This window comes from Terrapene carolina, unplaced genomic scaffold (genome assembly GCF_002925995.2).
Source record: "Terrapene carolina triunguis isolate 2854851 unplaced genomic scaffold, T_m_triunguis-2.0 Scaffold33891, whole genome shotgun sequence".
Lineage (NCBI taxonomy): Eukaryota > Metazoa > Chordata > Testudines > Emydidae > Terrapene > Terrapene triunguis.
This window is the reverse complement of record NW_020698242.1, coordinates 13,944,423-13,965,008: the sequence shown is the minus strand read 5'-3', so window position 1 is coordinate 13,965,008 and position 20,586 is coordinate 13,944,423. Positions and strand designations below refer to the sequence as shown.

Here is a 20,586-nt window from a genome sequence, read left to right as displayed (position 1 = left end):
CGAATTAATGTGGTTTAAAACCGAATTAAGGTGCTTAGTGTGGCCGCACACAATCGAATTTATACAACCTGTTTCCCAAATTCGAATTATCTAAATTCGGATTAATCCTGTAGTGTAGACATACCCTTGGAGACGCGCGCAGCATGCGCCTCCCGTCTCCGAAAGCTTGGCTGGATTCTTCGTCACGGGCCCGTGGGTCTCTGCTGGGCAGAGCAGGGCTAGCGGGTGGCTCCGTGTCCATTACTGATGTCGGGGTTTGGCCCAGCAGGGAGGAGAAACCATAAATCCACACAGGTCGGGACAGCCCAGACTGGCCCCTCCCTGGGTAACAGGACCTCACTGTCCATGGGCCAGCGAGTGATTATCCTCCGAGTGTGGAGGGGAGCTGGATGGGCCCTTTGAAGGCTGCTGTCCGGACCCTGGGCACAGGCTGAGCTGGGCAGACCCCCAGGCTGGGTGTGTTCCGTGTGGACTCAGGACCCTAGTGGGGCTGGTCAGCCAGCAGCTGGAGGTGGGGAATCGAAGGCAAGTCCCCTCTGGCTAAGCCAGCCAGGCTCAGGCTCCCGTTCTGCAGGGACGTGTGGAACACCGCACACAAGCCAAGCATGGCCGCTGCTTTCGGAGCCATGGCTGGGTTTGGTGGGCGCTGCTGGCTGCCCGTGGCCAGGCGGCTCCAGGACTCGCAGGGTGGCTTGATGGTGCCTTACACCATGTGCTGGCTTTGCAGCTCTTTTCCCACGCTGTGTCTGCGAATGGGGTGACCATGGAGGACCCCATGGAGATCATCATCACCGTGAGCGACCAGAACGACCACAAACCCCAGTTCACCCAGAGCGTCTTCACAGGCTCCATAGAAGAAGGAGCCAAGCCAGGTACGTGAGCAGAGCCCCCTAGTGGTGGGTGAGACACACTGGTCATGAGATGTGGCTTTGGAGGGTTCCCTCCAAGGAGAGAGAGAGACAGGGGCTGTTTTAGTGTTGGGTTATTTTTGCTTTGAAGAATTTAAATCCCAGAATAACCCAAAGGGGCTAAAATCTGCCCACTGAGCAGACACGCCTTGTCCAGAGAGTGCTGCTCGTGTGGATGGCAGGGCTTGGAGCAGGCTCTCCCTCCCCTTCCAACCCAGCAGCTCCTTCTCCCGATCCTGCAGGAGAGTCGGCACCCTGGGGTTGACCACCCGCCTCGCTACAGTACCCACGGAGGGACCAGTTACCTTCCCAGAAGGCTCTGGGGCTGGCAGGGAGCAGGCGCTCGGTGCAGATACTGCTGATGGGGGCGCTATGAGAACTGGAAGAGAACAGGGGAGCTAACTGGTAACAGTAAATATGGCTCCAAATTGTGCCGTCCGTTTACCTGTGAGACACTCGTAGGGTTCTAGTCTTTGTATCGCCCCAGTGAGATCGATGGCTCTGGGCCGACGGCTCAGCCTGCGCTGCCCCAAGGCGCTTACAAGCTTATTCCCCTTCTTTGGTGACTGCAGAGAAGAATTGGCAGACGTTGGGGATGGGAAATGCCTGGTGGTTGATCTAGTCACCTTCCCCCATTCCCCTTGGTGGGCCAGGGCGGGATTGTTCCTGGCAGTACGTTCTGGAGAATCGTCTCCAATCTCATTTTGTCCTAGAACTAGAAAAATAGTGTTACTCTAAACTCGTGCCTAGGTACCTCTGTGATGCAAGTGACAGCCACAGATGCAGACGACAGTGTAAACACCTACAATGGGGTCATTGCTTACTCCATCCTGCAGCAGATACCTGAACAACCCCACAGCCGGATGTTCGCCATCAACTCTGAGAATGGCGTCATCAGTGTGATTGCAACTGGGCTGGACAGAGAGGTGAGTGCCGCAGCGTTGGGTCGGAGGCACGTCCGGGTGTTACGTTTGCACAGAGCGGATGGACAGCCCTAGGTTCGGAAGGGCGAGCTCCGCACCGAGACGCATTGGGAGTGTCCGGCGCAATCCGTGTCACGCTGCAGGATGTCTTTGGCAAACTTCCCGCTGTCTCCGCTTCTTCTGGGTGCTTGTGCCACGTTAGACTTCCCCGGCCCGGACAGCCCTTGGGCTGAGTGAATTGTGCTTGGCGGGGAGGCAGTGGGGGGTTCAACAGGCATCTCTGCAGCGCTAGAAACTGACCTCTCCCCCCCGCCCCATGGGAGGCCTGATCGTTTGGCTGTGTTCGGTCAATTCAGCTAATTTAAATGCATCAAATCTCAGCCCCATGTTGGGTTTTGTGGAAACACATTGTTGCCGAGCCTGAGCCCAGCAGAGAGGTTGCACTGGGAACTGGGCACGGAACGCTCCTTGGGGACATGAGCACACGTGGCCTTTCTAGAGACACAGGCCCCACCCTGCTCCCTTCGCCGTCCATGGCAACCGGGAGCAGGAGGCTGAGAACAGCCCTTCGCCCCATCTCGCTGCCTCCTCTCCTGCTTCACAAACAGTCACAGGTCTTCTCGGCCTGCCCCGGGAGGAGGAACCATTATTCCTGTGTTACAGAAGGGGAAACAGGCATGGCAAGGGCAGGGAGCTGCCCAAGGCCACATGGGAAATTACTGGTGGGCAAGAGCCCCTCCCTCGGAGTGTGCCGCTGTGCCAGGGCAGGAGTCTCCAGGACCTCCGGCCACACCAGTTCCAAGATGGTTGCTACAGGCTCCCAGTGAAGAGCTTGAGAGGGCACCGTTAAATCATCTTCCTTGTCCGTCAGTCAGACCACGTCACCCCTTCCTGTTCACATCCCCTGCCCTCCCTCGCCCACGCACCGTGTCCAGACAGCTCATCCTCACTGCCACGGCCCCACAGGGCTCTGCCCTGGCTGCAGCTCCGACCGCGGTCCCCGGCCCCTCCACCAATGCCAGGCACAGCCCCTGGTCTGTGTTCCCCCATGGCAGCTCCCCCAGCCACCCACCCACCCTTCCCAACAGCAGCGCATTTGTGACTGTAATAGGGTGACCAGACTGCAAGTGTGAAAAATCAGAACACAGGGTGGGGGGGAGGGGTAATAGGAGCCTATATAAAAAAAAGACCCAAAAATCAGGACTGTCCTTATAAAATCGGGACATCTGGTCACCCTAGACTGTAACGTGCTGGCAGCTCTAGTAGGGTGAGCAACGAGTTAACGGAAAGCAAGGCCCTGGCCCCAGCCACACAGGGGAAAGGCCCCGCTCTGAGCCCCGCTCTGAGCCCCGTGTGACTCTCTCTCTCTCTCTCTTTCACAGACTGCCCCCCAGTACAGGCTGATAGTGCAGGCTGCAGATCTGCAGGGATACGGGTTCACAGCCTCCGCCACTGCTGTCATCGAGGTGCAGGTGAGGCTCCCAGGCTGCGGCGAGGGCGGGGCTGGGCTTCCATTAACACACAGGGCACTACTAGAGATGCTGGGGCCGCAGAGCCTGGCTGGAGGGGGCAGCTTTTTCAAAAACCACAAGCTGACATGGGTCTCCCAAGCGGCCCGCGGCTCTGAAAGCACCCGGCCACTCGTGACCGGCTATTCCATCCCCACCCCGGGGCTGGTCTCCCATTCCCTGGCAGGCAGGTAATACCCTTTGCTCAGCTGGCTGGCCTGTTGCTCTTTAAATAGCTGTGGGGAACCAATCAGTGACATTCACCCTCTTTTTCAAAACCAGTGGAATGGCCAATCACGTGGCTCCACTCACTTTTAAAAAAAAAATCCGTACAGCCCATTGGCTGTCAGGCAGAAGGGGGGCGGAGTTCATCCGTCACACGCTGGGCAGGGCTCCACTGACACACACAAAAACCCGCCAAGACTCCACAGGCAGCAACTTGGGTAAAAAACAGGCTTAAAACATGTACGTTCAAAGTCGCTTCCCCCCCCACCTTGGCACCTTGAGGTGGGGTTTGCTCTGCTGCCTGTGAAGGGCACAGCTGGGCAGGACAGGCGAGGGCAGGCTTAGCAGCTGGGCTGGCAGGGAGCAGCAGAGGGAGGGTGCCCCAAAGCCTGGGCAACAGTGGGCACAGCCTGACTCCTGCACTAGAGAAGGGGTTTCTCCCTGGCCCTCTGGAGTTACAGCAGCCCCGTGGGAGCCTGCCCCTTTGGGACTCATGACTGATAGGGGTGTGCCAGCAGTAACTACCCCACGCTGCATCTCAGCTGGGGCTGGGGTCACTGGGAGCTGGTTGCAGTCCCACGCCAGGGGCAGCCTGCTCACACACTGGTGTGGGGCACTGCGGCACGGAGCTCCCTGGGAATCGGGGCATCCTCCTTTACCACAGCCCTGTCTGGGGCACTCCATGGGCTCCCCTCCTAAGTGTAACTGGGGATCTGCACTCCAGCCCTGCCCCTTGGCTCCCCACACAGACCCCTGCCCCTACCGCGGCAGAGCAGGCGGGGGTAGGGGGGAAAGGCCGCACACTGTACCCTGCTGGGACCCAGGTTTGCCAGAAGCAGCCCAGGGCGGGGGTGGGATGGGATCATGTGAGCTGGGCTCCTCCCTCGCCCATCAGCCGTTCCCCACAAGAAGCCGGATCAGGCTGGATCCTCCCTCTGTCCTCACAGGGGACACTCCGTCCCGGGCCCTACCCTGGCTTGTCACCTTTGGGGCCACTCAGAGGAAGGGCACATCCTGGCTGCCCCCTGCTCTGGAAACCGGGTCTGACAGGGCATGGGGGTGTGGGGCCTTGTCTGGCCACGTGGGTCGAACCCTGTTGCAGGCGGCGCTAGAGACAGACTGTCCCTCTGCAGCCAAGACCTGGCACTGCTCCATGGTGCTGGGCCATCCCTCCCCAGGCCCTGCTCCTCGCCGAGGCCCCGAGGTTACTCACCGGCCTCACTAGCTCAGCAAACAGAGCCGGGGCCATGGGAATGGTGCCACAGGGAGGGGACTGGAGGGTGGAGTGGGGCAAATGGCCAATGCTCCGCGCTGCCCTGATCTAGGTCAGAGCTGCTGGGGCGATGCCACGTGTTCGTGAGTTAGACAAGTGCTGGGGGCAGCGGTTATGCTGTGCGGGCTTCAGAAATCGGGGTTGGGCCCTTCCTCACACCCCACCCCATCAGCCCAGGCGTGCGCCAGGGGTCCTGCCTCACACACCCCCCCACATCGGCCTGGGCGTGTGCCAGGGGCCCTGCCTCACCCCCCCCACATCGGCCTGGGCATGCGCCTGGGGCCCTGCCTCACCCCCCACCCCCCATCGGACTGTGGGTGCACCAGGGGCCCTGCCTCACCCCCCACCCATCTGGGCGTGCACCAGGGGCCCTGCCTGACCCCCCCCCATTGGCCTGGGCGTGTGCCAGGGGCCCTGCCTTACCCTCCTCCCCCCCCATCGGCCTGGGTGTGTGCCAGGGGCCCTGCCTCATGCTCCCTATGCTGCTAGAAGGGGGGTTTCCATCAGGGTCAGACTCAGACTTCCACTCCCCGAGCGATGGCAGCTGGGCTGACGGAGACGTTGTTCCATTGCCCTCGCTGCCCATACAGAGGGTGAGGGGGGTGTCAGGTCAGCAGAGCCACGGTGTGCAGGGGGTGGATTTTCCCAGCCTGGAGCACCATAGCGATGGAGCGTAGAGCAGGCCTGAGTGCCCTGCGCTTGGCCCTCCGATCCCTCCCCGTTTACCAGAGTGTGGAGACGCTGCTCCCCTGCTGCACACACCAGTGATCACCCCGTGCGACGGGCACTGCCGCGGGGTGGGGGAGTGGCTGTGGTGCTTTGGGGGCCAGGCGTGAGGGGCCCCGCTTGGCTCATTAACTTGTGTCCCAGGTCAAAAACATGTCCGAGGCCCCTAGCAGCTCCCTGACCATCCACGTGTTGAACACTCTGACCGGCCAGCCCGCAACAGGCCTGGCCACGCACCTGTCCCAGCTCCAAGGCCCCGGGCTGCAATGGATGGAGCTGATGAAGAGGTAGGTGTGGTGAGGCAGATGGGCTGTCCCTGGAAGGGGAAGGCCACCCCACAACCCCCCTAAGTGCAAAGGCCTGGTGCGGGGCGGGGGGACGGGGGACGGACGGACTGAGCTGAAGCCTGGGGGAAGGACAGGAAAGGGTTTTTCCACCTCCTCAGGCTTCCCTCTCCCACCTGAATCCGATCCCAGCCCACAGCAGAACAGTTGCCTGAGCCCTTCAAAACCTCACCCTCCCCAAAGACCCCCCCCCCGGGGTGGATCCTACTGCTGGCCTGGCTCAGGCTGCACCAGGGCGTGCAGGCTGCGGGATGGGTTCTGGCAGAGTGGGCTAGGACCTGCAGCAGGCACAGGTTCCATCTCCCCCCAGCCGGTGCCCAAGGGCTAACTGCAGCCCCTGCCCCCAGGCTGTGTTTGGAGAGAGGTGCAATGCAAACAGGGTGAAGGTGGGTCTACCTCTGGCCAGACTCCAAGGCAAGGAGGCCTGGTTCTCCCCCGGGCCCTGCAGGGTAACTGGCAGAGGTACTGGCACAGACCCAGCCAACGTACAGCCATTTCCCCTGGTGCTCCCTTCCTTGGGTTGTGGGGTGGGGGGATTACTCCCTTCTGGTCTCTGGCCTGGCAGCTGCCTCACTGCTCGGCTGGACCCCCACTCCCCACTAACCAGGCATCATGGGGACGCACTCCAGTGGGGCACTGCCATCCGCTCTGGCTCATCCTCCCTGAGGTGTAGGCCGGACCGCAGAGGACACAGATCCATGCTCTGACATGACCCAGTACGGTTCAATCTCCCCATCAACTCCCAGGGCGGAGTGACGCGCACACAGCACGAGGTGGTGCTGGCCAAAAAGCGTCGCCTGGAATCCCTGGGGGCAGCTCCTGCCGTCTGGAACGACCTCCCTGCCTGCTCCATCCCCAGGCGCTCTCCCCTGCGGTCACGCCTCTCCTTGCTCTGCCTTCTGCTTCCTGCGCTGCTCAGGGCGGGAGCACGTCATCCCAACAGCTGTGCCTGGCTCAGCCTGCACCTGAGGCTGGATCCCAGCAAGGAGGCTCCAGGGGACTAGGGAGGGAGCGGTGGACAGCTTCAGTTTGATACACTTGTTTGGATTTCAGCTCTACCAACGTGGATGGGCACTGCCCGCTCTTCCTGGCTCCTGGGCAGGTGAAGGCTGGCACGTACAAGCTGCACGTCGACACTGGGGCTTACTGGCAGCAGCTGGGCTACACTAGCTTCTACCCCTATGTGGAGGTAAATCTAACAAGGAGCATGTCTGGGCCCAATTCCTCTCTCACCCGGGCGGGTTAAAGCAGGAGCGAGGAGAATCAGCCTTGTCTACAGAGCCAGCGCTAGCACGTGCAGACCCGGGAGGCAGGGAGCACGTGGAGTGTCCACGAGGACACGGGTTGCTCTGTGACTGCCTCTCCAGAATCCTCCACTAAGTCAGGGGAAGTTGCCACAGATGCTACAAATGCGAAAGGAGACCAAGGGTCAAACTCTTTGATACTCCACCGTAAACTCTGCCTCGTGGCCTAGCAGGGCAGGGGAGCAGACTCTGGCCCCGTCTCCCTGCTCCCCACCCATCGCCTTTGCCATGTCAGAGTGAATAGGGCTCAGTGCACTTTACACGGCCAATCTGCAGCTCTGTCCCCAGCAATGCTGGAGCCGCTCACTGTCAACGGGAAAGGGTCGCATTTCCTCCCGCCCTGGACCGTCTGCAGACAGATCAAACTGCTGTGGGGCCGAGGCTCCCCCGAGCCAGCACACGCTGTGTCACACATGTAACCTGCTTCTCCCTTGTCTCTGCCAGGTTGTCTTCACGGTCACAGAGCAAACCCGGAAGCTGCACATCCCTCTGCTGATCAGCCCCTTCTCCTATACCACCTACAAGGGGAGCTAGAGCACAGGGGAGAGCAGGTGGGCATGGTGCAGGGACTAGCCCCCCCGGCCGGCCTGGCCATGGCTCCAGAGATGGGCCGGAGGAAGTGACGCGAGGGAGGGCTCAGGGTGGGCTGCGCTATTAAAGGGCTCTTTCAACAGCACTTGCCTTAGCCTGACGCACTCAGCTGCTCGTTAGCGAGCTCTGCGGATCCGAGTGGTAAAGCAGCCAAGGAGACGGATGGTTCTGCTCCAGGAAGGGCAGCATGGCTCTGCTGCTCAGGGGCCCAGTTCTCCCTGCTGGTGAGCACAGTCCCTCCAGAGCCAGCAGGGCTCATCCCTCTTCCCGAGGTAGAGCTGTCGGCATACGGAGCCCTCTGGGCTCCAGCCCCTGCCCAGGGCAGGAGAGGGCCTAGCTGGGAGGCCTATGGGTGCAGGACTGGCTGAGAACAGGCCGCATGTGGAGGCCATGGGTGTGGTCTGGGGTGGCGACACTCCTCTGCTTACGGTGCTGTGGTACCCAGGGGCCAGCTACCAGCTGTCTGGCTGGCACGTTCTCTAGGCAAGGGAGCACTGGCCTGGGAGAGGTCTCCTTCCACGCTGCGGCCCGGCCCTGCCCTGGGAAGTGAAAAATGGTTTCTTTGGAGCCTGCTTAAAAACCTTTCTGGGGTTTGTTTAATGAGACAGAGCCACAGCACAGCCCCCTCCCTGCGGTGCTGGGACAGGAGCCCATGGGGAGGCTGCTGACAATATTTAGTGTAACCCGAGAGTGATGGACAAGCACGTGCCCAGCAGTGCTAGGTTGGGGTAGCAACGAGTCCGGCTGGGCCCTGCCCCAGTGTCTGTCCCATCACTGTGGTCTCCAGTGGTTTGAAGCCCACGTTGTCCAGGGGGATCCCGAAGGCTGTGAGCTTGGCCTCATAGGTGCGCAGCAAGTCGTTGTGTGCCTGAAAGTGAAGCAGAGTGTGAGTCCCAGGGAAGTGCACACCACGCACAGGTCGTCACTAGCTAGCTCCTACCCGGGCAGAGCACCCACTCCTGCACCATCCCCTGTGGTGCCCGGCAGGGGCAAAGGGGGGCTGTCATAACTAGGGAAACCAGAACTCGGTCCCTGAGCCAGTCTGGGTGCTGGGGGTCCCTGGGTAACCCCCTCACAGAGAGAACCAGCACCGTGTGGCTAATTCCTGCCGAGCAGCGAGGGCTGCACACACAACAGGAGATGCCAACATGCCAGAGGGCTGAGCTGCCTGGCCAGCACTTTCTAGCTTTGCCACATAATCAAGAGGATTAAAGTCCTGACACAACAAGGGAGGTGCTGGGCAAAGGCTGTGTCTGTCTGTGCACACGTGAGCGGGAACAGCCCCTCCACTGCCTCCTCTCCTGCAGGAGAGATGATGTCTAACAGAGCCATGTAGGAGCAGTGCCCTGCTCCTCCCAGCAGGCCCTGGAGCTTCTCCTCCATCCCCATTAGGTTTTGCACAGGAGGATTCTCCCTGCAGAGCATGTGGCATGTCCCAGCGCTGACCCTGCCTGGTTCCACTGGGGCGGGACAGAAGCAGGGTCCCCTCTCCTCACCTTGCAGACTCGGGCCAGCTCGTACTGGAGATCCTTGATGGTGTTGTTCTTGGAATCCAGCACGTCCTGGGAAGGGAGATCAGAGCCTTGTTACTGGTTGGGTCCCCCGGGCATGGGTCAGAGCCCAGCTCAGCATGGTGCCATGGGAAAGCTGCAGAGATTGGCTTGGCAAGGTTCCCACAGTGCTGCCAGAGGAGGTGGTGCCTGCTGGCTGGGGCTAGTTTGGGGGGGGGGGGGGAACCCGGAACGTAACCCCAGAACCCTGCTCAGTGTAACTGACCCAGAGACTGAGATGCCTTTAGTGCTGCCTGCCCGCCAGTTTATGTTGCATCTGGTGGGTTAGACATGACCCCATGCTCCCTTAGGTAACTAACACTGCACTGCACTCGCAGCCCACTTCACCCCACTCCAGCCTGGTTTCCTCCCAGCACCAAGCCAAAGATATGACCGAGGGAATCCTCAGGCCACTCTATGGAGTGCGACCTTAGTCCCCAGGGAGGCATTAAGAGTGCTTAAGAGTGGGAGACAAGCAGTCCCCACCCGATCCCACCCTCCTGCCTCACAACCACAGGGTCCGAATCCAGCCCATTGACAGCCAGCCTAGCACAGAGCCCGGGCTCTCTGCAGTTGGGGAAAGCAGAGACGGGAGGAGATCCAGGGCCCTGGTGGCTGAGTAGGGCCCTTTCTCTGTGGGGGCTGGCTGAGCCCCCTTGTCAAACTGCTACACCTGGGCTGACATTCTGGGGTTCAGGAGTGTGTTCTCCCTTCGGTTAAGCGGCTGGTTTGCTGCAGAGGCTGTGGGATACGTGGAGGCTACAAATGTCTATTAAGCCTGAGGTGCCTGACTTGCCAGCAGCCTGTGCTCTGCAGAGGGCAGCAAACGAACAACAGGCCCTCACCTGGAACCTCCACTGCACCAGCCTCTCACTGGAAAAGGCTCCAGTCGGACTGTGACTCTCATGCCAGGGGCGACTATGGCAGCTTCCAGGGTGGAGGGCCCTGCTCAGGGGCTGGCCTCAGGAAGGCAGGGGACCCCCAGTTTGAGGCCATATTATGAAAGGAACCCTGGGGAGGTATGGAGTTGTGATGAGGTGAGGTGGCTGTGCCTCACGTGTGCTGCCTGGCCTTTCCGCTCCAAGAACCCAACCAGGGGCCCCCGAGAGCTTGTCTACACTAGTTAAATTGGTCCTGAGATGTACCAATGGTGCCGCTCCGCGAGAGGGGAAGGCCAGGGCTGCATTTTTGCTGCTCCGTCACCTAACTGCTCAAAGCCAGGGCTCGGGCTACACGGCACCAGTGCAGAGTTACAGACCGGAAGCTTCGCAGCGTAGATGCAGCCTGCAAGAGGCAGCTGAGCAAAGGAATTCGGAGACTCCAGCACCGCCAGCAGCTGCTGGAGAGATGTCGCCTTGGTGGTTTCTGAAGAATGTGTTTTGTGATCTGCTCCCCCCAGGCCAGGCAGTGGCGCTCATTCCATCCCCAGTGTCTGAGCACTACAGCGCTGTTACTGGTTCACACTCCCAACACCCCAGGGAGGGAGGGAAATTGTATCTCCATCATAGTGCTGGAAGCTGAGCACGGGGTGGATGAAGTGACTGGCCCCAGGTTACACAGGAAATCCATGGCTGAGCCAGGAACCCAGGTTTCCCAAGTCCCGAGCCCGTTTGAGCTGGGCTGGGACAAAGGCAGACAAGTGCTGCTTCTCCTGTTACTGCTGCTACTTGCTTGGAATGTGGAATCACTAAGCCTGTTCTCCCCCCGCCCCAGGAGCTCCCCGCCATGTATTTTTAGGGTGCCAGACGTCCCAGAGCCTGCTGTGAGCCACAGAGCCAGGAAGGAAAGCAGGTGGTGTGGGGGGGAGTGACTAGTGAGATTCATCTTAGTTCTCATTGGTCATTTTCAGGTATCTAAAAGGGTGTCATATGGAGGAGGGGAAAAACTTGTTCACCTTAGCCTCTGAGGATAGAACAAGAGGCAATGGGCTTAAACTGCAGCAAGGGAGGTCTAGGTTGGACATTAGGAAAAAGTTCCTAACTGTCAGGGTGGTTAAACACTGGAATAAATTGCCTAGGGAGGCTGTGGAATCTCCATCTCTGGAGATATTTAAGAGTAGGTTAGATAAATGTCTATCAGGGATGGTCTAGACAGTATTTGGTCCTGCCATGCGGGCAGGGGACTGGACTCGATGACCTCTCGAGGTCCCTTCCAGTTCTAGAATCTATGAATCTATGAATCTATGAATTATGTCCCCACTAGCCCCCATGGCCACAAAGCCCCTCCAAATCAGGCACGCCTCCACTAGAGCTGGCAGGTGTCATTGCCAGCTCCAGGAGACATACCTGTGCTAGCTCTCATTGAGCTACCTGCTAAAATCTAGAGGTGCAAGCAGCAGGAGAGGCTGGCCGCCCCAGTATGTCACTTGGAGCGAGGAATCGCCTTCCAGCTCCAAGTGCTGGCATGGCCAGAGTGGAGCCTGCTTAGATTGCCGGGGGTGGGGCCGCCAGGAGAGGGCTGTCTCCACAGAGCTGGCCAGGGGAAGCCTGGGTGAGGCTGCTGCTCAGGGGCTTCCATCCCTCACCTTGACAGAGTACAAACAAGCACAGTGCCCGGCCTGCCGAGCCCGGAACACAAAGGAATCAGCAACCCTGACAATTCTCCTGTGGGTTGGGACTCGGCCCAGCCCTTTCCACCGCTGCGGGAGCGAGACTCAGCGCTGAGCCTGCTCCTTGTGCCCCAAGGGGGTTACCCATACAATGGCCTTCATGGGAGTGAGAGGAGGCCGCTGAAGCCCATCGCCTTACCACAGCGGTAGCCTAGGGATTCTGGCAGGACAGTGGAACATGTTGGGGCTTTTTCCTGAGTGTGTCAGGGCCCCAGCTCTACACACATCTTAGAGGTGAAATTCTCCCAAGACGAGGGGTGAATCTTCCTTCCTCCCACCCCATTGGGCCTCTCCTCCTGCACCACAAGCCTGGGGCTGCGCTAACAGACCAGAAGCTCTGACCTAACTACCACGTTCAGCTAGCCACCAGGCAGAAGTAACAGAGTGTGGGGTCCTACAAGGTTGGGCCTCGCTCCTCAGAGGGTGCAGGGAGAAGGAGAGGGCTCCCGCCTGGTCACAAAAGGACCATTCTCTGATGCCTTCTCCAAGCCTGTCTGCACCTCCAGCAGGATCCCTCTCCAGCTACAAAGACTGCTCTCAACTCTTTGGTGCTGAGGTTCAAAGGCCAGAGATTTAGCCCATGTTTAGCCACAGAGCAGGCCCGGCCCCCCCGTGCAGCCCTATCACCCCAAGCCCTAACCCTTGCAGTGGGGAGGGGGCAAGCTCAGCAAGAAGTGACCCTTCTGCTCCTATCTCTCCCCCAAGACCCTGAAGCAGGGTACGGTACCTCCAGTTTGCGTGTGACCATGGTGAGGGCGCTGGGGTCGAGATTGGAGGCTGAGAGGACTTCGTTAAGCTGCACCTCCTTCTTCTCCAGTATGTTGGAGAGGGCCTTCAACTTGCGCTCCAGGAGCAGGTTCTTGAAGCCAGTCTTCTGCTGCACCTCATTAATAGCTTTGGTGAACTTCTGATAGAGCTCGTCTCGTTCTGCCTGCACCTGCTCAGGAGAGAGCCACACCCAGTTAGCAAGGAGACCTCCATGCCATGTCTTCAAAACCACCTGCTCTGCACTGCAGTGCAGGAACAGCCACCCTGGGACTGACCAATGAGCCACCAGGTTGGGTAACATGCCCCTGACAGCGGCCAATACTGGAAACTACAGTGGAAGTTAACATACCCGACTCCCAGTGGGAAAATCCCTCCCCTTAAGCAAGAGGAATGAGGAGTCTGGAGCATTTCTCCCCAGCCAGCACCACTGCATGTGTGTTCTTTAGCACATGCCTGACTTTAATAAGCACAGAATATCTGCCAGAGTCGGGAATGTCGTAAACTACCCCCGCCAAACAGCTCCTGCCCCAGACGGATTCCCCCTTAGCCCACTTTCATTCCTCTGCACTGTACGCCCAGCTCCTGTCCTAGTTTCCACCTCAACAGCTACGTTTTGTGCTTATCCAAAGGGGCCCAAGTGCTCTGTAAACATTAGCCAATCCTCAGGACATCTCTGAGAGGCCGGTATTACTATCCCCAGATCAAGATGGGCTGGCTGAGAGACTGGCTCCAGGTCACACCATGAATCAATAGCAGATACGGGAAGAGAACCCATGAATCCTGGCTCGTAGCACAGCGGTGCCGTGGCAGTATGCTGGGCCCAGAGGCTGATGGATTGAAACCATCCTCTGGTAGCCACGGTCTCCTCCTTTTTTAACAGTGAGGGGAATTAATCATTGGATCAACTGACCTCGGGGCATGATGGATTCTCCATCACTTCGAATCTTTAAACCAAGACTGATGTCTTTCTCAAAGATGTACTATAGCTCAAACCAAAGTTATGGGCTTAATGCAGAAACCACTGGGTAAGGTTCTCTGGCCTGTGCTTTGCAGGTCAGATTAGGTGGTGACAATTGTCCCTTCTGGCCTTAAAGTCTATGGCTGTGACACCCCAGGACCCTATTCTGGCCCTCAGAGTAACCCCAATGCCAAGTGCATACAGGGGTCACCCATGAGCCTTGCAGCGGGTAGGAATGGCAGATGTTAGCAGCAGCAACTAAGAGAACCTTGGCTCTTATCTAGTTAATGTGTCTGAATTAAGACATATCCTCCAAAGCCTATTTCCAAATGCACTGAATATGCTGCTGCCTCAATGACAGCTTGTTAATGAGGTCTCCTATCAATGTTCACATTGCTGGGGAGTCTCCGGGAATTGCAGACAAACTCCATGCTGCCTTAACCCACTCAGCTGGGGGAAAGACCCTCAGGCTACAAGCACTTAACCTGAAGCATGCTCCCTGAAGGCTGGCATGCCAGTAACAGACTCCACCTGGTCAGAGCAGGGAGCATTCTAAAGCCAGCGGTTAGATGAGAGACCGAAGATGCTAGTTCCAATGGTGATCTGTTGCTGTGCTGTATCCAGCACTCCCTCACCGTAGCAGGGAGACTCTCAGCAACAATCTCTCGTCTTCCTCCTGGCCTAATGCTGCAGCCAGGCAACCCCAGGCCAGGAAGGGACCAGCGGAGCATATGTTATTGTTTAGTCAAGTAGAAAACTGGGCCTGTCTACTGAGCACAGGAGATGGCAGAGCAGAGAGACAGCTCAGAGGAGGCAGCTGCTCATACGGAACTCAGAGGGTGTCAGAACCCAGGACAACCCCAGGCTGAGCTGAGGCTTGTGCAGTCGTCTACAACGTTACCATTGTGACATCATCTCATACCCCAGGATCCCAGCTGTTCAGAGAGGGCGGGTGCGGGAAGAGAACTCCCCATGCTCAGGTGCTCTCACTTCGTGCCCATGGCTCTCACCTTGCTGAACCTCTGCTCCAGCACTTCATGTTCCCACTGAAGGTCTTTTAATTCCTTCTGGGTGACTTTCAAACGGGCCTTTGTGTTCTGCAGAGGGAGGGAAAAAGATTAGATGCAAGCTATGGGTTCCTGGGGCGGGGGAGAGCCGGCACAGGAGAAATACCAGACTCTGCTCCCCAAGCTGGGCATCACCTGCACAGAATCCTTTCTCTCTTAACAGGACACGTGCGGCTCAGGAGTCAGCCCCGGGGGGCAGGAATCCATTATTCCCCTTCCTCCACTAGAGTGAGATCCTCTGCACCCGCGAGTTCGGGGATCCCCACCAGATGCTATGCTGAGGACACCAGCGTAAGCCAAGCACGACTGAAGGGGATTCCATTTTGGAGTCTGTCAATGTAGTTCCCAGATGACCAGCAGAGGCCACTATTCAAGCCCAATCTGTACCATGGACACAGCACAAGGCGTGCTCTGAGAAGGAGCGGGAGAGACACTACAGGACATGGGACCTAAACTGGATGGGAGCCGAGCAGGTGACTCACAGCCAGTGCCTCCTTGTCCTTCTCGTAGTGGGCTAGCTTCTTCTGCAGCTCGGCCACCTCCTCCCGGGCCCGCTGCAGGGGCTCTGTTTGCCTCTTGTTCTGAAGCAGCACTTCCGCCATCTCCTTCTCCAGGTGATCCTCCTTCTTCTTCATCTCCTCCATCTGCTCCTGTTCTCAGGGGCAGATACACAAGTACGGAGTCCCTGAGCAGGACTGCCAGCATGGGGCATCGCAGCAGGAGACCCCAGGCCTGCAGGACTCCCAAGCACTGCATGTAGCACTGCCACAGCAGCATCCTAGCAGATGGCTTAAAATGGCGACGTTTATAACGCAGCTGCATGATCTTCATGAGTGTAATTGTGTAAATGTGTCACCACTCCTCAGGATTAGAGGTGATGGTGCTCACAAAGCATATGAAGCAGCTGGGGAAACCCCTGCAGTGGAAGGCACTCAATGAGAAGCCAATACTGAAATGCGTGTAGAGCTAACAGGCAGGAACTGTCACCTCCAAGAGAGCGTCAGTCCTCTCCAGCACTGGGCTTCCGGCCCAGCTGTGTCCCCATTCCGGCGCCGGGCACAGGCTAGCGTTACCTTGAGAGTGTTGATGAGTGCCAGGTTGTTGAGAGTGACGTCGTTGTAGTAGTTCTTGATGTCACTGAAGGCCTTCTCGTGGTTCTTCATCAGCGTGTTGATCTGTCCATTTTTCCTCTCCTCGATCTCATGAATCTCCGTTTTCCTCCGCAGATCCAGCTCATCCCGCAGCACGCGCATCTTCTTGTCGTACTTGGCCTCAATCTCTGAAGGGAAGCACCACACATGGCTGAGTGACCACCCCATAGGGCAGGCCAGACAGGCTGGGACCCAGTGCATGAGCTCCCCTTTGCTGCTGCTACAAGCTGCTTGGTCAGTCCACACTATGGGGATGGTACTCTTGGAAAGGATGCCCCTTAATGATGCCATATCAGCTCCCATTAGCGCATGGAGCAGTTACAGCAGAATCATGGAAGGGAATGCCCAGAAACCATGGCTGACTGCGGTGCCCAGACACCCTAGGCAGGGGAGCACTAGAAACACTCAGGTAATCATGCAAATCGAACCACATTATAATAAAGAGGTACCAGCGCAAGGCCTAGGTGCCTGTAAAGTCTCCTCCAGCCTCAGAGCCCTGCAGCTCCAGAGAGCCAGTAAGCAGCTATGAAGGGCACTTACTGCTTAGTGCCCACCAGCCCATAGTGTTAAACAGTCCCCCCGACAGAGATGGGGTAGCAGGGCTGCACTGCCACATGGAGACAGGCAGCGTAGAGGGAGACCTGAGTCCACCCTTGAGTGGCAGCAAAGCACCCGCTGCTGGTGCTGCTCTGATCCATTCTGCGTGCGCACAGACAAGCTGCTCCTGGGAATTCAAACAAGCCACTCAGCCTTACAGCCCACAAGCAGCGGAAGAGGGGAGGAGGAGGAGAATGGCCATCCGCCAGCTAGGCCCTGTTTTGCTCTGGGGAGGGAGCCCAGCAGAGGCACAGTGTGATGAGTGCTAAGACAGCTCTCACTGTGGGTTTTATACAGGAGTCCAAATAGGAACTGACCTTTCACTTGTCTCTCAAAGTCGCTGCGCAGCCGTGTGATCTCCTCCTCTTGTTTCTGACAGGGAGAAGCTGCACATTAGACTTGGATAGCCAAATAGAGAGAGAAATCCTCCCCTACGCACAGGCTCAGAGTCAAGGCCATCTGCGCACCTGGCTGCAGTGAAAAGCCATCACAGAAAGGGGGATCGGATCAGCTGATGCCCTGGAGCACATGGTTGATTACCAATCCTACTGCAGTTTGCAGAGTGACCCATGCAGTTACTGGCCATCAGGTTCTCCAGCCCCATGTTGGGTTCTGACTCCTGCAGCACTGACTCCCAGCCCCAGGAGGACAGACTTCTTTCAGTGACTCTAAATAGATCTCCCACAGATGTCACTGGGTGACCCCTTAGTTTCACATTATGGGGATGGTGCAAGGATCATGGACTGATCAGTCTCCATTCAGCCCTTCAGAGCCTGGATGTCTCAGTAAGGTGCCCCCTCTCGCCTCCTTCTCTGACAAGCTAACCTTGGGCTCTCCCATCTCCGTTACATGCCAATACCACCCAGACCTCGGACTTGCTCTGGCATCTCTGCTGCGCTCTTCTTCCAGGCTGCGGTGAGGAGGCTGGACAAGCCCTGCAGCTAAGGTGTCCCCAGCCCCATGATTATCTGTCTGAGAGCAACGTACCATGCGCAGGTTTTTCACCACCACCTCGTTGGCCAGCTCCTGCTCCTTTAGCTCCACTTTCAAGGTGCGCATATCCTTGCGCAGCTCCGTCTCCTGGGTGCGGTGCTCCTTCTGGGTCAGCTTCATGGACACAGTGCCCTCTGCCTTCAGTTCTGTGATGTTGTTCTGGTGCTCGTACAACAGGTGCTTCACCTTCTGCTTGTAAACCTGGAAGAAGGGAACTCAGTGGTGTAAAGCCCCCAGACAGGGATGGGAGCAGGGGGAGCCCAGCAGTGGGGACCCACCCCTCTGCAGGGGCCTGGGAAGAGGGGCATTAGCAGATACGGGCAAGAACACATTTGAACTTGAAATACTGCCTGAGACACCCCTTGCTAGTGTCCTGCCCAACTCCCTTTGCTCCCTCCTTTTCTCCCATGCTGCTCGGGGCCCACTCAAAGAACACCGGGTGCTACTAATTACGGGCACAGCCAAGCAAGGATCTGTGGTACCCATAAGGAGAGCTGGAGTCCACTAACTGTCTTCCCTTAGCCTCTCACTTTAATCTCCACTTGATGCCGCTCCTCGGCCTCTTCCATCTCACGGTCCTTGTTGCGCAGCTCCGCCTTCTTCTCATCCAGCTGCCGACGGGTGATCTCCCAGAAGGTGTGGATCTTGTCACGCTCCAGCTGGAAGTAGTTGCGCTCCTCCCGTTCGCGGTCCAGCTCCTCCCGAAGACGCACAATGTGCTCCTCCAGCTGCAGAGGCAACAAGTGCAGCTGGTGAAGGCACTGGTGGGGGAGTTCTCCTCCCACAAAACTGCTGACTTATGTCTCTCTAGCACCTGTCACCCTCTGGGGGCCCAAAGCTCTTTCCAAACTACCCACAGCAATCCCTACAGCCTCCTCTGGGTGGAGCATGGCAGCTGTTTAACAGGATACAGAAGTTTAGGACGGGAAGTGACGATGCCATATCCAACAGAAACCACAGGGCGTTTAGGGAGGTAGACTGTAATTAGCCATTAAGATATGGATACTGGGACTAACACCCTGACCTCTAGAAAAGGGAGCTAAGGCATCTTGATTGATCGGAAGGGAACAGACCCGCAGATCTATTTGTCATCTGGAAGAGCAGTGCTGCATTCATTAACAACCAATTCGGACTCAGAATTGCAGGCTCCTCTTTTAGACTGCAGGGACATTGGGTCAGGGATCATGTCTTCATATGTAATTGTATAGCAGCCAGCAAAGCAGGGCCTTGGCCCTGAGTGGGCCTTTGGACATTACCATACTAAATAATAATACCAGGGAAGAGGGCTACCTCCTGAATCACTAACTCCCCTTCGCACAGCACCTAGTCCATTCTCTCATTCAAGCCCTAGCTTCACTTAAGATGCGATGAGAGTGCAGCAGCTAGCATGATTGCAGATCATCAAACCACAGACTGAACAATCATAGAACTGAATCTGAACGAATACCACTTGAGGAATTAGTTTGCTTGGGCCTGGAGAGAAGAGGAAGGTGTATTTATGGCATGGGGTGTATGAATGCCCTAGCAACAGACATTGATTTCATCAGTAATTCAAGTTCTAAAAGGGTTATACACCTGTATCAGAGTGAGTGGAGGGGGCTTTTTCCAATAGGAAACAAGGACAGAACAAGACATAGCGCTCAGACTAACAGGGAAATGCTAGACTGTCACAGAAAACCTTTTATAACTACTAGACAGTGGAACAGGGGGCAGAGGAGGGCACAGAATTCTGGTCACGGGCAACAGAGTGCAGGCTAGATGAGGGACACAGGGAAGTTATGGAAGCTCTGGAGAGGGAGAGATGAGATGGTTAAACCCTTTGGGAACCCAGCTACACCCCAAAGCCCACGAGTCCGCTCTTGTGACACCCATGCAAATAGTTCAGGCATGTGAGGGATGGTGCCGTTGTTGGTGTGAAAACCCACCCTGTCTTTTCTACTAACCTTCACCATCTGCCATCTCCATGGGTTGAACCAAACCTTGTGCACTTCGTGCCACCAATAATCCTTACAAATGGGAGCCTCCTCTCGCCAGGAGCTCGGTGGCCATGCGAAGCCCTTGGGCAGAGAGCCCTAGGAGAGATGCTGTGAGCTCTCACCTGATCCTTGCTCATGTCCTCTGGGGGGACAGCATCCACCACCGCTGCAGCTTTGCCCCCCTTGGCTTTTTTGCCACCTTTCTTTTTGGGCGCCTTAGAAAAGAAAACAATATACATGACAGGCGTGCATAGCTCAGACCTACAGAGGTGCCACCGACCTGGGCTGCTGGGGACCACTGGGTGTGGATGTCATTCTTATCAATGAGATGACACAAGGTGGGATCATCCAGTTCCCCACAGGCCACAGGTGCAGCTTTGTTGTGCAGCTTTCAGAGGGCTGGAGGGTCTGTAAAGGTACAAGAAACTCCACACCAAAGCAATTAACTAAGACTGCACTGGTACTGCTACTTCTGGTGCTGGGGACTGGGACGCATGGCTCCCTCTCACACTCCCAGGGCAGCCCAGAGGATTCAGGGGGCCTGGGGCAAAGCAATTTCGGGGGCCCCTTCCATAAAAAAAAGTTGCAGTACTATAGAATACTATATTCTCGTTGGGGCCCCTGTGGGGCCCGGGGCAAATTGCCCCACTTGCCCCCCCCTCTGGGCAGCCCTGCACACTCCCCATGCTATGTCTGGTGTGTCCTCGCTCACGCAGATCCCATGTGGTGCTACTTGTCCTAACCAGCCAGGGAGCGTGAGCGCATTTTGGAGCAGCCTGAGCCCTGTGATGAGCTAGGGGCATGCACTTGAGGGGAAGGCAACAGGTGCCATGGGCTGGTGCAGCCAAGGTCTCAGAATGACCCGTCACCCGGAAGGACTGTGTGACCCAGAGCTCAGGGCATAGACCAGCCCAGCTGCAGCTCCAGGGAGGCCACTGCAGCCATCAGTCCCGAGCAAAGTGCCCCAGGCACAGAGGAACGGGACAATTCTGCTGCCTGCCCCAGAACCCTGCCCCAAATGCTGCTGCTCCCCAGCACACCGGGGGCTCCCAGGAGACCCCTGAACCTAGTGTTTTCCTCCCAGCAACCCCCTCGATCCCGGGGATCCCCCCAGCC

At 57.6% G+C, this 20,586-nt stretch overlaps 2 protein-coding genes across 2 annotated transcripts; one reads left to right on the top strand and one right to left on the bottom strand.

Moving 5' to 3' along the window:
* The first annotated feature begins 732 nt into the window (after positions 1–732).
* Positions 733–7,867, top strand: LOC113409585 (cadherin-3-like). The gene is made up of 6 exons (XM_026663687.1): positions 733–872; positions 1,659–1,834; positions 3,214–3,303; positions 5,708–5,850; positions 6,961–7,096; positions 7,656–7,867. The coding sequence occupies exons 1-6, from the start codon at positions 764–766 to the stop codon at positions 7,743–7,745; spliced, it is 744 nt and encodes a 247-aa protein (XP_026519472.1). The 5' UTR covers positions 733–763; the 3' UTR covers positions 7,746–7,867.
* Positions 7,868–8,516: 649 nt separating this feature from the next.
* Positions 8,517–19,629, bottom strand: LOC113409574 (dynein regulatory complex subunit 4-like). Its single transcript, XM_026663663.2, has 10 exons — positions 19,593–19,629; positions 18,025–18,222; positions 17,489–17,695; positions 16,819–16,873; positions 15,827–16,032; positions 15,236–15,403; positions 14,697–14,783; positions 12,688–12,897; positions 9,299–9,364; positions 8,517–8,670 (listed from the first exon to the last, which is right to left on the bottom strand). The coding sequence occupies exons 1-10, from the start codon at positions 19,605–19,607 to the stop codon at positions 8,521–8,523; spliced, it is 1,362 nt and encodes a 453-aa protein (XP_026519448.1). The 5' UTR covers positions 19,608–19,629; the 3' UTR covers positions 8,517–8,520.
* Between the last annotated feature and the right edge of the window lie 957 nt (positions 19,630–20,586).